Source organism: Passer domesticus, chromosome 2 (assembly GCF_036417665.1).
Source record: "Passer domesticus isolate bPasDom1 chromosome 2, bPasDom1.hap1, whole genome shotgun sequence".
NCBI lineage: Eukaryota > Metazoa > Chordata > Aves > Passeriformes > Passeridae > Passer > Passer domesticus.
Genome location: NC_087475.1, coordinates 33144531 through 33161888, shown reverse-complemented (window position 1 = coordinate 33161888; position 17358 = coordinate 33144531). Strand labels below are relative to the sequence as shown.

The window sequence follows — 17358 nt, the reverse complement described above, 5'->3', positions numbered from 1 at the left end:
ATTCTTTAAGATACCTATAGTGTCCAGTGGAGAAGCAAAACGAGCATGTGGGGACTTTGAAATTGAAGTTCAAAGAAGTCTACCAATACATTAAAGGGTAAAATAGAGTAAAAATTGCTTTTATTTTAGAACACTTAACTGAAAAAATGGGAAATATAGCACCCATAAGGATATATGGCATAGCATAGAGAGTGGACACAATAGAATGAAGTGATGAAGTACATAAAAGAAACTCTGAATTTCCATTTAAGAATACTTGAGAATAAAGAGATGACCAGCAGGTAACACATTATTATTTTTATGGACAGGTAAGTACAGTTCATAAAGTTGCTTCTCACACTCTCTTTAACATTCTTTCTGTACAGCTGTGTTAAAATAAGACTCCAGTTGCAAAAACCACACAGGCGTAAAATTCTTCCTTCACTAGCAATTTGTGCTGCAATCTCAGATTCTTATGGCTACTCAGTTAACCCTGTAAGTGTAAATGCACAATACAGAGGCTTTGATGCCACTGAAGTTTAATAGTCTATTTAATCTCAGCATGTTTACCTTTCTGTCTCACAAAACTACTTCTAGGGAATTTTTCCCCCACTACTTATGTCTAGTTCCCAATTTGATTATTGGTCTCTTTCCCTTTTCTGTTCTTTTACAGACAAGCCAGCATTGCTTATCTGTAGAAAACCAGGCTACACTAAGCCATGTTAAGACTATGGTTTACAAGGCAATCTATAAACCTTTACAGCTATTGAGAAGAACTCGAGAGTTGACAAAAAATGGATTATGGGTTCTAATGCAAAAACATATGCTTCCTGGACATCATTTTCAATGGAAAATACTAAAAAAAAAAAAAAAAAAAAAAAAAAAAAAGGCAGATATATAAAAACTGAGTGATATGGAATTCATACATCTGGTTTATAATATAAAGCATGAGGAAAATAATTGCAAATTAATTCTAAAATGTAAAAAATTATTTAAAGAACTCATTTAGAGGATCATTAAGATTTCCTAATACAGTGGAAGAGCATTCATTATAATTACAGCTATAACAAAGATTTTCAGTAAGAAAAGACTGAATTAAAATCTTGCATCCTACAATACAACCTCTCTAATCTCTCAATGCCTCTAATAACATTGCACCTTGAAATGGCAAATTGCAGATTTCTTTAACTTACTTTATTATATGATGAAAACCAAGACAAAGTAATATAATGTGCACACAGGAACACATAATTTGGCTCACAGAATGCATTTGTCATTTACTTTTGAATAAACCTGTTTTTGTATCCTTTAAATGAGTCTAAGCTCACATCCTATTATGTTCTTAATAAAGAACAGGCATCAAGATATTTATACATAGGATGGCTTTCACATATTAAAAAGACCTAAAATTTCTGAACGGGCATTCATGTATCTTGGAATTTAAAATTCAAAATACTCATAATATTAACAGCACCTCCCATTTCACAACACCATGTCATAACTCAAAATGCCGAAATTACTTACTTAAAGCTATTGCCACTCACAACCACTTCCTAGTATCACTCAGTTCATTATTCAGTCTGTTTTTCCTTGTCTATTATTACACAATAGCTATTTCTTCATACCAGGTTTTTTAAACCATGACCCAAAGAAATCTTCCATGTCACAGACAAAGAGTCAACCCTGTCTGTTAAGAAAACAAGTTCCTATTGTCTTCATAAAGATATTATAATGATGAGTCTCTAACAGAACACCAACCACATCACTGTTTCAGTCTTTCTGGAAATCTTGAGGTTTAAAATAGTCATATTGAAGTCTGGAATGCAGGGTTAGCCATATATTCCTATGGATTATGCTGTCTTTGCCACAGAACACTACCTCTCCTTTGACTTGAAGCCTTTTTGACGCGGTCCCTAACATTTCTTCCCCCTGTGGCAGTTACAGCCTCAGTCTAAAAAGCTTCATTCTTCCTTGTATTCACATGCAATTCATCTGAGATTAACTTTGCTACAAGTAGGTGTCTGATAGCAACTGTCTTTTTCCTGACTGTTAAAGAAACAGTTAGATATTCATATTCATACTCAAGTCTAAGCATAATTGCAGCAGTTAGTGACATCTGAAAAGCTTTGCTCTACAAAATCGGCTTGAACATTCAGCTGAACACCCATTGAAAAAATATCTTAAAGAAAATTATTTCCTAGGTTTCACCCACTAGATGAAAATTACTGATGAAAACTGATCAGAAAATATACATGCAGAGTTTGATTTCTAGAGAAGCTCCACATGATTTTCCCTCAGAAGTGCTGCACACTAAGAAAAAAGTAATTGAGCTAAGGTCTAAGTTTGGAAGTACACAGCAGGAAAGTCTGCCTTGTACGTGTTGATGATCTCACCCTTGAAATAGAAGAGATGGAAATCAAAGTAATCATCGCTCTTTTTGCTAAATCAACCACCACCTTACTGAGTTGCCTGGACAGAACAGCTCAACTTTTAATAATAATTTAGGGGAGAAAAGTTAAAAGTACTTGTCCTGGTGAGAAAAAGAGTATAGGTGAGTTCTACCAAGAATCCCCCTTTTTCTTCTCTTGAAATGAGATTTTCATGCACATTGCTCTCCCTCTGAAATTTCACTTATATGACAGATACTAGACTGAAGACTTCCTTTCTTCCTTCCTCTTCCTCTGACACAGGTAATTTCTAGTTTCTATTTCTGTTCAGCTCTTTGTATACCCATGCTTCAGTGGTTCACAGTATACATGAAAAACTGCTTACTTAAAAGTAAATAATTATTTTTAATTCCAGAAAGTGTTTGATCTTTTTCTTCCAGCAGACCAAATGACGGCTACTGAAAACAGTAGCCACAGAGTTGAAGTAATACAAATTGGGGGAAAAGAATCTTCTCAATCAGTTCTGCCACTGCAGGGACAAGCCATCACACAGCACAGTGGATAGCAATTTTGTGAGGACTTGCCATCTTCACTGTAAATTTGAGACTGCAAGATCATTACTGCTCTCTTATATATATTTGGACAAACACCAAAGTTACAGAGCAGAAATTGAGCTTCTGGACAAAGGTTTGTTACATTTGAGTGCCTAATGTTAATTTCCAATATTGGTAATTAGTTTTGAGAACAGAAATGAAGTTTAAAAGTACTAAGGTAGTTCACATTCAGTTTCAGTGGGATGTACTGTCCACAACAAGCACATCTGAAGTAATTTCTATTCAAAAGTTTAATTCCATTTAGTTCCGTTTCTATTCAAAAGTTTAAATATAACTTCATGCAGTCTTGAGTCCTTAAATCTCAGATACCTAAATTTTGTATTTCATTATTTTACTTATTCTGCCCTTATACATATTTTTTCTTCAGCTGAAAGCAAGAAATATCTCAATGTCATACACTCATTAACTACCCTAATAAGACCATTTACTATAATAGAGATAAAATATGCATTTTTAAAACTGATATTTTGGTGCATTTATCTATTTTGGGTATGTTGAACTCAAAGGGTATCTCAAACTCAAAGTTAATGCATAAGTAAGACTGTGCTACAACAATCATCCAAGACCCACTGATTTCTTCAATTACTAATTTTTTCCTTCTACCTAAAGTAGTTTTGATGAAATGCTTTCTTATTATTCCACATACATTTCCACCACCCCAAAATTCTACTTACAAACAAATTCAGAGAGGCAAAGAGCAAAAACACATTGTCCCCATTGCTTTTGAACAGAGTGCCCATTCCTAGAGTAAATGCAAGCCAGAGGACCTTCCAATAAATTGTTCTCCAGAGAAGTCATTATGGTAGGCCATCAGGGAAGGGCAAGATAATTAGCTATTTATTAGTTCAAGAATGGAGCAGCTACTCCCATTGCTTGACATTCAGTACTTCACATGAAATAGCAATCAACACATTTCACAGTTGGTGAATATGACACCAAGTTGTCCACGTCACATAATTTGTTTCTGTGTTTACTTGCCAGATTTTCAACTGTGAGGGTGCATAGGAGTCTCTGACCACCTTATATTTGATATGCTGCAATGATTTGCCGTCTTTCATATTTATAGGCAAAACCAAAGAATAAAGCTGAACAGACACCTTTTAAATTCAGGAGCTTTTCTTCCAAAAATACAAAAGATACATGCAATGCATTCATTAGATTCTTATAGGAACATTGTACATGGCAGCCTTTGAATGCCATTGTGGAAAAGAGACATTGCTTTGAAGAGGTTATTTTAAAATCTTTAAGTACAGTAAGATATTAACAGGTCCTCCATTTCCAAGTTGCATTAAAAAAAATCAACCTAATTTAAGAAGGGGGAATAATATGATTAATCCCAACTCAAAAGTTACACAAGGAGCCACAGCTACCCATAACCTCAGAGCTACATAAACATTCAGCTTGCTTTCTAAATCTGAATATGTTGCTGCAGCACTGAGGAAAGACTTAGAGTTCGGACTGTAACAAGGGACCATAATAATAAACCATAGTTTTATTATTGCCACACTATCACACTCTTTCAGTTTCTCCTGCCTTTACACATGCAGTACATTTATGTATAACTTCGCCAAAATTATACTTTTACATTCAAGATTGTTGGTAACTCAGTGAAAGAAGAGCAACCACTGAAGAGATTATGAATTACAAATAAATATGCTGTTATTACATGATGACTTTCATTAACTCCACATTATTAAGCTCTGTATATTTGATTGCATCTTGAAACAACATCTCAAGAGTTTTCTTGAAAATTACTTCACTTCATACTTTTTTGTCCTAAGATGGCTATTTTACCACTGATGATCTACCAGCATTTTTCAACGGACAACACAGAACGTAATATTGCTTATAGGTTTGTTCTCTTGATGACACACAGAAACCAGAATTATAGCTGAAGACAGGAGTAAAACAGAATCAAAACAACTTATCACTGGGGTACTTAGTGTCTTTTTCAAAACTTAGTGTTGATGCCAAGATCAGCAATCCAGATAAAAATCTTTGTAAGTAAGTCACTTACCATATTTATTGATGATACAGGACCAATGCTGTTAACATAAATGTCAACATCAATAACTGTCGGTTTTACTGTGGAGGAAAAAAAAAATTAATATTATTTTGCAGACAACATAAATAATCACTTTAAATACTTTTTTCCCCAATAACCATAAGTTCTTTTCTTCAGGTACAGCTACTGAGAAATATGGATAATGTATTTTTAGGAAAACATGGTTCTATTCCTCCTACCCAACAAAAAAAATTGCCATAAATTAAAACCTGTACCACTTCATCATCACAATTCCAGTTTGTCAGCAACAATGTGTTAAAGAAACTTTCAGTGTTAGGCACAGTAGCTCAAAGTAAAGCTCAAACCTAAGATGTCTGACATGAAAGTAGAAATAATGCAGCATATTGGTTTTTTTCCCTTTGCCTCAACATTCAGGTCCTTTAGTCTGTTTTTCCAGATCGAAAAAAAACTTTCCAGATTTCTTCATCTCATCAGCCCTGAAATCATCTTAACATAGAGCAAAATCTCTATGAAATCTGATTAGCTAAACCTAAGCAACTCTTCTTTCAATTCAGACTCATTCCTTTCAGTCCACATTGTCTTCGCACTCTTTCATTCAAAGGCTTTTGAATTTGATTTGGTTTAGTCGATCCACATTTCCCATAAGATCTTCCATGTTTCCAGACTTTGAGGACTTTATAACTCAAAACAAGCTCTGTATTCCTTTCTTTTGCTCAGGCCATTAGGATGTCTTTTTCTTTCAGCATCTTTGGTGTCAGTGTAGCTGCTGGACATAACTGAGCTCTTACTGGTAACATAATCTAACTCCAAAATAATGCCACTCTTACACCAGAAGACACATTATTTTTATTTATACTGCCATTCTTCCAGCCCCACAGGGTACACATTAAGCCCTAAACTGAAATCTAAATTAGTGGTTTACTTTCTCCAGAGTTAGCTGACTCCAAACTACGTATAAAGAATAAATGGGGTTTTAACCTGCATAGTGAGAACTGATGCAAACAATAGTAAGCCAACAACTTCTGCTGGATATCTTTCTATCCCACAGAAGCACCTTCTCCTCTACACTGTTTTCAAAAATCTCCAGAGAGTATTCAAACCACTGAAGTTTGGGAACTATGTTGGACTTGGACTTTCTTCACTAACCCCCAAGCCTCCTACAATGAGGAAATGCAGACTTATCAGCCATGCAAAACTCAGAAAGCTTTCCTCTGGGAAGCTACTGAGCAGAGAAGTGAGGAACTGTGAAATACCAAGGTTCTGGTGGAAGTTTATCTCTGGTAACAACCAGTCAATTGGTCTAGAGCCATCTGGCACAAAGCTGTAGATAGCAGGAATCTTCACATTAGAAGATAAATATTTTTTGCCTGCATCCCCCAAATTTCAGACTATCAAAGAGGTGTCAAGTAGTTTTAAAGTACTTGAAAATTTAGATAGTTATGAAAAAAGAATTTGCATGCTGGCTTGTCCTGTACTGTAAGAATTTGGTATGTACATGTCATTAGGAAGGCTATATCTCCTGTTGCAAAAAACAGACATTAAACTGGGTACAAAGAGTGGTTTAAGATGATAACCATTCACTCTAATTCATTAAATAACACATATTTCTTGACTGCGTATGGTCAGAACATCAAGGATTATTTAAGGTCATGGTTTCAAATTGTCTGAAGTACTGGCTGATGAACTCAGATCTCCCCTTTAGCAAAAGAAAATGTGAATTCAGCTGAACAAGCTCAGCTGATTAAAGCAATTCTAATTGTACCCAGCTAATAACAAAATAGGAGTCTAGCAGCTTCTGGTAATGAGTTCCCTCAAAATGCAGTAATAAATGTTATTACACAGGAATTGGTAATAGCAAGAAACTACAGTTAGCTCTTCCACCAGAACAGCATTCATGGAATAAAGAGCTCTAAGCTTTATAGGGTTTATGCATGTGTCTACCTGGAAGTTCAAGGCTAAGGAATTCTGGTGAACATTAATGGCACTAGACTTAAGGATGCAAACTGGCATGCAACTGATTTTTGGCAGGATCAGGAACAAAATTCAGGACCAGAACACAGTGCTTGAAATCTGTTTTTTTAATCTGTTTAATCATTGCAGTTAAGTATATAAATAGAATATGAGGTGATAATTTCTCCTGAATGTGCTGAATTCTCTTGAATTCTCTTATGGTGCAAAAAAAAATATTAATAATGCTAAAGAGAATTCGATCTTACAGTAAAACAGAACACTAAACAACAGTCACTTCTTCTATCAGACATTTCCAGTGAAATTCAAATTGAAAATAAATATTAAAAAAATACAAGTAAGGTATTATACTTGTTCAAATTTTTTTTTTTAAACTGAACGTTTCTTTCAATTATTTTATTTTCCTAGGCAAATGTAAAAAATACAATTGTAATTTGTATGATAAATATGTGTTCAGGTTTTAAAAGAAAAGACAGAAAAGCATAGTTCTTCTTGCATGTGGTCTTTCATGGATATAAACACATACAAACAAACAAAGTATTATAATGTATAAATTTTATATTCATTATCATAAATTTTTATTTCAAAATGCCAACCAAAATGAAGCAAGGTTTTAAGACTATTTCCTCCAAAATGTATTATGGTAAAGGAAATAACTGAGTCTTAAAAGTTATCATGTCTTATTAGAAAGAACTCACCCTACAATGTTCTTAAAAATAAATTGAGTTTCATAGAAATATGAAATAGCTGCACTATCAGGAAGGCTGGACCAGATGATCCTCTGTGTTTCCTTCCAACAATTCTGTGATTCTGCAATTTCAATGCCTGCTCAGTTTTCCTGTGTATTGCATTCATTTGTGAACACTCACTTCATGAAGACATTCAAGCCACACATGGAGTTGTTAAGCTGCAGATGGAGCTTTTTTCCTTGCACTGGGAGACTGCTCATGGTGTTGTTGACAGAACAATTAAAGTGTTAATGCCTCACTAAAAGCTGACAATAAGATTAAATATGGATACTCAGCTCCAGTACTGTTTTGTTATTGGCCTAAACCCAAGATAGTTCTAAAGAGCTGTCAGAAACTTCGAAAAAATACTGACAGAACCATGTGTACACCACATGCAAGAGAGCAATTAAAGGTTGTCAACAAATGTACCAGTGTTCTCTAAGTTCTCTGAAATAGTATTTAGTATATATATACTAAATACTATTTAGTATATATATGGCAGTAACTTTCCCTAAAAGACAGTGTAAGCACATCTGAGTAATTGCAGTGTTACACTGCTACTCAGTGCTACCTAAGGTAACCTAGCTGCTTATCACAGTCAGTTAATCTTCAAACATGCTGGTTTTAATTGAGATGGGTATTTACAAAGCCAGTCAAAATATTTTTAAACAAAACTAAGGTCATCCGATCCAAATGCCCTGGCTTTGAGACAAACAGTGTTTATATTCCAGTCAGCTCTGTAACTATCACATTACAAAGACACTGTCAACAAGTAGTGCCTACAAACTTAAAAAAACCTGGCAGTTCAAAACACACCTAGGACAACTATAGGATTCTTCTAGTCCTGCATTGTGGATTTGCACTGCTGAAAAAAAACAGAACCTGGGCTTGAATCTCATTAAAATCCATAAAGACATTACTGTTGAACATATGTGAATTGATCATGTGTATAAAAAACCCAACAGATAAATCAGGAGAATTTTAAAAGACTCTTGAGTAAATCAAAAGAGGTAATGTTATACAATTTCATGTCATGTAGGGGAAAAATTTCCTGTCATTTTCTTATGCTTATTTACTTATTTACTACTCTTAATTATCCTGTCCTTTTAAAATATCTCTTAATTTTTGATCTATCTCCACTATTCAGAACGGATGCTTATTTCATGAATGAAACCACTTTTCTTCCTACAGAAAACTTCCTCCACATTTGAAGTCTGTCCAAATAGCACTAATGTTCCTGCATAAATCATAAATATTTAGGTGTATTTTTAAAATTTTAATATTAAGAAATATTTTTACAAGCTCAATTACATGGAGTATATCTGAGTTGTCATAATTTTTTTTTTTGAGAGTTAACCTTTCTTACATTGTTCAGCCAACATCCAGGTTTATTCTGGTTTTACCCAGCACAGCAGTGGTAAAAAATGTTGAAGACCAATACACATTTATAGAAGCAAAACAACTAGAACCAGATTTTTAGAAGGCACATAACTACATAAAAATCACAGTATGATCTCTGTTCAAGAACTACAGGGCCACTTGAGTTCTGCCCAAATTTCACAAGACTTCTGAACACAAATGACTAACAAGATTGGCTCTGCACTAATGAGATAATTTTTTTTATATTGCTCTATAATGATATTTTACATTCTCTCATTACCACATAAATTGCTATTTTTAAATTAGGACAAAGCTGTAATAAATCACTACACAGTTACTGGTAACTGTAATAGTAGTGATTATAGTGTTAATTTTTACTTCGCATTAGTGATCATTACTATTCAAATTTTCCTACATTACTTTGTAGGCAACATCTATTTGCCTAGCTGCTCCTGTAAAACAAACTGCTATGCTAACAAGACTTCTCAAGACTAAATACTGTTGGCTAACACATCTCCATTTTACAACAAATCAACACATTTGAAGAAAAACATGGTAACAGGAAGTGTTAAGCCACCATCACTGGAGGTATCTAAAAGATGAGTGGATGTGGCCCTTAAGGACATGGTCTAGCGTTGGATTTGGCAGTGGTAGGTTAAGGGATGGTCTCACACAAGAATCTTTTCCAACCTAAATTATTCAATTATTCTTTTCTACAATGCTACGAATCTATCAGTGAGGAAAATTAAAAACCCCCTTTCTTCCTGCACAGAAGAGAATGGGCTTGAAAACAGATGTCAAAGTCCTCCACTTGCTACATGGATGGCAGAAATGACATCCATATGTTTTAGGTTCAAACTACCAAAATGGAACTACAAATGAAAATCAAAATAAGAAAGAAAGTTTGGATTAAAGCAATACCAGGATGAGAACACAGTCCACTGAAAGCAGTATTTTTTTTACCTGCTAGGTTTGGTTGTCATTTTGTCCAGGAGTGTGAATGACAGTGTGCACATAAACGGACTCCCTCAATTAACTACAAATCACTTTTATTCTTCATTTCCTACCATAACTATCAATCAACCTTCAGCACTTTCATCCTTCATTTACCATTCCTTAACGCACAAGCTGTAATTTTTCAAGTATTATGTTGTGGAATGAAAACTGTAGGTCTTTATGGTTAGGCTTGTTTTTCAATCAATCCCTACAGTTTTAATTTTTGTTTTACTTACATTCATCAGAGAGGAGAGCTCCTGTGTGAGATCATAAGACTGAAATATAATAGAATTTGTTCCTGCAAAGTAAAGCCAGCTAGCAACCGGGGTCTGGATGAACAATAACAGCCATGAGAAAACTACACAGATGTAAAAATGTGCAACAATATTTAAAACAATATGTGCAGAACACAATATGTCCCTATTTAAAGATGACAGAACAATTAGCCTGTGCCATGACCTCAAAATGGCAACTAACACTGAACATCCTTGCAGTTTACAAATACTTCTAAGAAACCTCTTCAATGACAGCATAGTCTGGGTAATCAGAGAGAAGGGATAAGAAGAAAAGAATTTTCTCATGTAAAACCTTTCCCTGACTCTTACCTAACTTTCAACTCATAGCATCCAGGAAGTTTGTATGCTATAATCCTATGATCCCCTCAGATTAAAAAATATTATAGTGAAGCTATAGAAAGAGAGAATAAGAACTAGCGTCTTCTACATTTAGTTTTGTGTGTGACAGTTAAGACTAAGAGTTAGGCAAACATTAACTGTCAACCAAACTTTCCTACCTACAATGCTACTCAAGAAAAACATTCTACCTGTGTATGCATCAAGCTAGTTCAGCAAATAGTCACTGTTAGGAAATAAAACACAAAACAAAAGTTATCTGTGTAAATTAATTATTTACATTCACAAAGATAAGGTTGTATTTTAAGGGAGCTTGCTGTTTAGTAATTGGGTAAAACACAAAAGCAGTACTTTTTTTTTCAACCTCACAGATTACACACAAGTCTTAAGTATCGCAAAGATACAAGTGGCTTCTTAGAAATGAGAGAAAGGAGCATTTTATATAGGTAAAGAACAGCATTACCAGGGGGAAATTATTGGCAGTAAATTATGAGGTAAATTCAGAAAAACAGTGTTTGAATACTAAAACGTTTCTATATATTGAAGTACAGTAAGCTTCAAATTAAAGTGTTGCTTTCCAGCATTTGATTTAAATCAGGCAATCTACAAAAAAGAAAATTAAACTGGGCTTCTTTGGAGAGTTTTAAGCAGAAACATTGAGTTGTAGGGCTTCAGGCTCAATGCATTGGACTAAAATTTCTCTATTTATACTTTCAGTATGGCACATTAAAATTTTACCTGAGAAAAGGATGAATAAAAAGTAGGATGTTTCCCCTGAGGGTTGATAAGCTGTGAACCAAAGCAGGTCAGAAAGCCAAGGTAAAAATTTCCCTGTACTCGGTCCATGGTTAAGCAATTAGAAAAGCAGAATTCAGGCATGAAGAAAGCTCACTGTGAAGACCCAGTCCTAACCAGAGTTGCTCCCATGCAGGATTTTGAAAGAGCCTATGTTTAATGCACTGGACCAGTATCAAACCAAGACTATTTGTTTATGTAATCTTTCACAACTCAAGCATGTATCACAAAAACCTGAAATAGGTATTTTGGAGTGTTCACAGAGTGGTTTACCCTTAATTTTCTAACCTTACTATTAATAGTGTAGAAATATTCATGGCCAACACTGCAAAAGAAAGCATCAGTTCCTGAAAATGGTAGAGAATCAGAACTGCAGAATCAGAAGAAATCCCTTCTATCATCCAACCTAGAATAGAGATCATTCTCATCTTCATTGAACACCAACCCCTTCCTCGGGAATATTCCTCTTCCTGAGGATTTCTAGTTAGATGGCAAATCAGAACAGAAGTCTCTGAAAGGAGGACAATCCACTTTAACCCAACCAAAAAAAGAAGAAAAAGGGAAGTATCAGCAAGAACAATTAAAGGATTTCTAAATTTTTTGTTATGACTTTTTTCACTCTCAGTATATTCAGCCCTGTTTCCTATCAGGTCTTAGTCACAGCACTCTGTGTCCTCAACAACAGGTTATTCAAGTTCATTCTTCCATATAAATCTAAATTAGACTAATCTCTATGATCTGATGCACTGCCCAGTACTACAGAAGTTGGATCCAAGCTTTCCCCTCCTGAGTGCTGACATAATACAGAATTTCCTCCTCTCTCCTTCCCATATGCTCTACCTCTACACACAAATTGGCTTTCTAGGTACAACTATCTATGATCAATCCTGAAGCAATGAATGTCTCTCTCACTACTTCATGTTATAAGATGCCTGACACTGTCTTGCAGGCCAGCACCAAAAAAGACTTCGAGCAGAAAGTAGTAATTTGACCTTGCATGACACTTCACAGCTTTCTCTGCACTATGATCTGGAAAATATTTTGATCTGTCAGGCAATATGCAGCCCTCTGTCACCACATATGGGGAAACCTTGCTGGAGCTAATTTAAAGAGCATCAGGTGTGGCAATCAGCAGCTAGCAAAAATAACTTGACAGCCTCTGTGGTAATCGCCTGTGGTGCACTTTAGGGTTCATTTCTGTGCAACATGGTAGAAAAGCAGGTCAGACAGGAGAAAGATTGTGATACTGCTTCAGAACTCAAGATTTTCAATAGGATTGTGCCTGGAAAAGGACATATTCTTTTAAAACCAACAGAGTGTTTCCTCTCAACCAACACATTTTCTCCTTGCACACACTGAGAAACTGGTTAAATTAGTTGCAAAGGAAACTTTTAACTGCTTTAAAAGAGGACTGCTGTTAATGCTCCCAAAGAGCACAGTAAAGCACATCAGACAAAGCTTAGTCTTCTCTGTTTGCTGATTCAAATGAGCCCATCTATTTGTACCAGCTACGCTTGTACAACCTACTCAGGGTAGTGAGAACTACACAGCAGTATCTGAGACTGCTCTCATCTTCAGAAATATGGCTAATGATAAAAGATATAAGTATAAAGATACTGGAGGAGTAAAGAAAACCAGCATGACTCTCAAGACAGCTAGAACTGGTGGAGTCAGGATATTTCATGTTCCAAAGTGAATTTATTTGGGCTTATAAATACAAAATGAATACAGATGATTGCCAGGATCAAATAATTTTAGAGGATCCAAGAGGAAACCATGAGAAGGAAGGAAGGAAGGAAGGAAGGAAGGAAGGAAGGAAGGAAGGAAGGAAGGAAGGAAGGAAGGAAGGAAGGAAGGAAGGAAGGAAGGAAGGAAGGAAGGAAGGAAGGAAGGAAGGAAGGAAGGAAGGAAGGAAGGAAGGAAGGAAGGAAGGAAGGAAGGAAGGAAGGAAGGAAGGAAGGAAGGAAGGAAGGAAGGAAGGAAGGAAGGAAGGAAGGAAGGAAGGAAGGAAGGAAGGAAGGAAGGAAGGAAGGAAGGAAGGAAGGAAGGAAGGAAGGAAGGAAGGAAGGAAGGAAGGAAGGAAGGAAGGAAGGAAGGAATTAAAAGCAAACAGTAACACAGACCAGTGAAGCTTTCTTCAACAAATGCAATACAGTGTAATGATACATCCGAGAAGCAGAGGATGCAAACACACAATACAAATTTCCTTACTAGTCTCCCATTCAAAACCTAATCTAAGGTGAGACTTTTTCCCTCCCACTACTAATGGGATATTTCAGAAACCTCTCACATACTAACTTTTTGATGGGTAACATTCACAATGAAAGAAAACAATGACATATTAGTTTTCACATATAAGCTCACTCAGGGAATGTCACTGGAAAACTTTCCACTTTCTTACAAATTTTCCATTTAAGGCAAATTATATTCCATATGACGTTAAGCTTGAAACCATGTAGGGTTCTGAAGGTAGCTTTTCTTTTCATTAACTTTGTTGTGGTCTAAGCCATCCACTAAGGAAGGTGAGAGATTTCATTAAAGTAAACTGACTTTGAACAAAACTGTGTTTTGCTCCATTGTTGGGTTTTCTTTTGTTTGGTTTTGTTTGTTTGTGTGGCTTGTTTGTGTGTTTTTGTGGTGGGGTTTTTATTGTAATTTAAATTTTAGACCCGTCAATCAAAGAAAAAAAAAAGATCAACTACAAAAATCTGGTTTATTACTAGAATCTAAATGAAACAGATTTTTGTAGCTGTAATTATCATAATTCTGTTCTGTGCCCTGTTGGTTTGCCTAATATTTCTGTTTCATTTTATCAGTAAAGAGAAAGTAAAATTTCAGGGCCAGAACCTGCTCCTACTAAATTTCAGGATTTATATCAATGTGACATGGGAGGAAAAAAGCACACTTGCAGGGTAGCAAGTCTTACTGCACATAGAAAATGATGCATATCCATTAAACAGGTCTTCACTTCAAAGCACTTTGAAACAAAACACAGAATACTTGCCTAGGGAAGAGATGTTAAGACCTTCATAGTTGTGAATTGGTTTTGTTTTTTTCTAGGATTGGTGCCTTTAATACCATGCAAAAGACCTGAGTATCTCAGATCTATAATTGTAGCTGGTAAAAAATAGGTGAAAAGATGCTTTACATCATAAACACTTTTCTTTTTGATCTAATGAGTACACTGTTATTAGCTGTTCAGTATAAAGTGCTTTCTTTCCTTTTTTTTTCCCAATTCAAAAAGGCATGTATTTTTTGTGGTATAATAGAAACTTTCCAGATACCACCACTGAAATAAAAACCCTCAAAAGCTGATATTCATGGAGGCAAGAAATCTGCCAAGTGTGGCCACAGGGGATGCAGTCAGTCATTCCCCTGCTGGTAGAACACTGCTTTGTTTCCAAAGATCAAAGGAAATCCCCTTTTAGCAAGACAGGTCCTGTTAAGGTATCACTTTGCTAACAGCCTTCACAGGTTACCTGTTTTGCCTAATATTTAGTTTGTTCAATCCATACTTTAAAAATCCTGGCTTGGAACCTTGCAGGTGATGCCTGAAGTGCTAAGTGTAGATTGTGCCTATGATCTGAGCAACAGTCATTTACGTGGAAGCTGAGGCCAAGTATATGCCAGGATGAGGGGAAAAAAAACCCAAAACCTCCTAGCCTTGCATCCAAGCAGTGACCTACACATTCTTTACAGTGGTTTAGATGCGCTTGGGTGACAGAGGAGGAAAGAGGGTAGCTAAGTGTTCACAGTGCCCTCACTGATGGCTGTACTGCTGGCCTGGAGGAGACGTGATTGCTGATGATGTCAGTGCCCATAATATGGCAAAAGGGCACTCAGAATATGCCTGTACCAGGTAGGACTCTATTTTGAGCTAGCCAAAATATCAGTTGCCCTGAGAAGAATGAAAACCACAGAGAAGTTACTTCCTATGCCAGCATGCACTTTGATATATTTTATTTGCTGCAGTCTTCTCCTTCTCTCCATGTTTTTTGGCTGCAGAAGTGTCTTCCCAAGTGATCTGAAACTGGCAATCCTAACCTTAGAAAGTGCAAAGTATTTCCTAGGCCTTTCTGATCGCATTCAGAAAAAAGATCATTTCCTCAGACAATAGCTAAAAGTACACATTAGAAATAGTGGATTTGCAATACAGGATTGAAAAACTGAGTGAAGAGCAGTGTGACATGAAATGCTGAGTGTCCCTGTCCTGTGGGTCAATTTACTTCCCAGCAGTACCATGCTAATGTAAAGGCCCTAGTGAGTAGGTGACTGTATATGAGTCCTGGATTTAACCCTCAGTATTAGCTGAACTTCTGCTTGAATCTGAGAATCACTTCTCACTTCTACTGGTTCACTCCATGCTTCCTCTAACATCCAAAACATGTGTTTTCTTATTGTATGGTCTACGTTACCTGACACGCTACCATTTTTTCCTGGTGGTCTAGCTGGTATGTATTGTGCTTTAAAGTATTTGTATTAATACTGAGATCTTCAGAGCAGCAAGAAAATTCTGTTGCCAGGACATGTCAACTACCTTGTTAGGAGGATAACTGGCTCCCAGATGGAAAGGAAGATGTGCTTGTGTGTGAGGCAGCAGCCAGCAATTCAGGGAAGTTATCTGTAATGCCTGATTCTCTAGCATTCCCCTTGTGTTCTCCTTGCCAAATGCAACAGCTCCACAACTTCAAAAGGGCAATGTTATTTATCTGCATCAAAGGTAGGAGAGGTGCAAAGAGGAACTAGGGGAGGAAGCAGAGATGAACTAACTTCTGTAGCATTTGAACAACACTCAGCTCAGGTTCTGATATAGCCAGATTGCTATCAAAGACAAAAAATGGCCTAGGACCAAGATGCTTGATAGAAATAGATGTAGTTGAGAACTATAAATTCTGTTTGATATATGAAGAGCTGTGTAATTTGACTCCTTTCTCTAAAACAGGATTTACAAAATGTTGTGGAGACACAAAAGGAATTTTTTTGGTAACAACGACTTCCCAGTGCTGTAAGATATGTCTGACCTCCACTGATTTTATGGCAATTGATATGGAGACTTTGAGTGATTACTTTGCCTCACATAAGTATAATGTAATTCACTCTGCCTTAAGTCAGTGATCTGAGGACACAGTGTACAAAATAAATTTTAAAAATTGTCTGAGACTGTCTTCCAGATGTTGATATGGGTGGGAAAGTGTGTTAAAGCATCTCTCCATCAGATATTGAAAATAGCTCAATCCAGTATGATAAACTAAGTAGAGAGAGATAGGTGTGTCTGTTTTTACCACTTTGTTATAAAAACAGACACACCTATCAAATATAATCTTCGTAAAAACTATGGAAAAATCAAAGTAATAGCTACAAAAAAGAACTAAACTGACCATTTTTAATATGACAGGTTAGTCTTTTTTTCCTGCAACTGTTGCATTATCGTGTAGCTATGAGGCACTAATAATTCTAATGATGAATACATACATATGGCTCTTACTTCCCTCTAAACTGATCCAAATGGATCACCTAGAAAGCATATCAATACATGTGCCATTAGCAAACATAATTTCACTTATAATCAGTGGTAGGAAATCTCCATCTAATCCCTGCATTTAGGGAAAGCAAACTATATTAGGTTTTGAGTATTCCCCATTCTCAGTTTGTTCTGAAGAACATGAAAGGTACAGTAAATATAAATGACAAATTCTTTCTGATTTCTGTCATACAAACTTGCTATGAACAAACTGAGCAGCAGTTGTGCTACAGCCATTATGCTCTAGGGGTGCAAACTGGGAAAAAAGGGCATAACTGCAATAGACCAAGCACTAAAAACAAAAACAAACCAAAAAAAAAAACCGAAACCAA

At 35.9% G+C, this 17358-nt stretch overlaps 1 protein-coding gene across 5 annotated transcripts in view; it reads right to left on the bottom strand.

The window, feature by feature from the left end:
• Positions 1–17358, bottom strand: part of GABRG3 (gamma-aminobutyric acid type A receptor subunit gamma3) — a 291286-nt gene that overhangs the window by 269154 nt on the left and 4774 nt on the right. For 4 of the 5 annotated variants that reach the window (XM_064408162.1, XM_064408158.1, XM_064408156.1 and 1 more), the window contains exon 3: positions 4998–5065. In XM_064408162.1, coding sequence (XP_064264232.1) covers positions 4998–5065 — 68 coding nt within the window. Of the gene's footprint in view, positions 1–4997; positions 5066–17358 lie in introns of those variants that run through there. The other variant, XM_064408159.1, reaches the window with a different exon arrangement.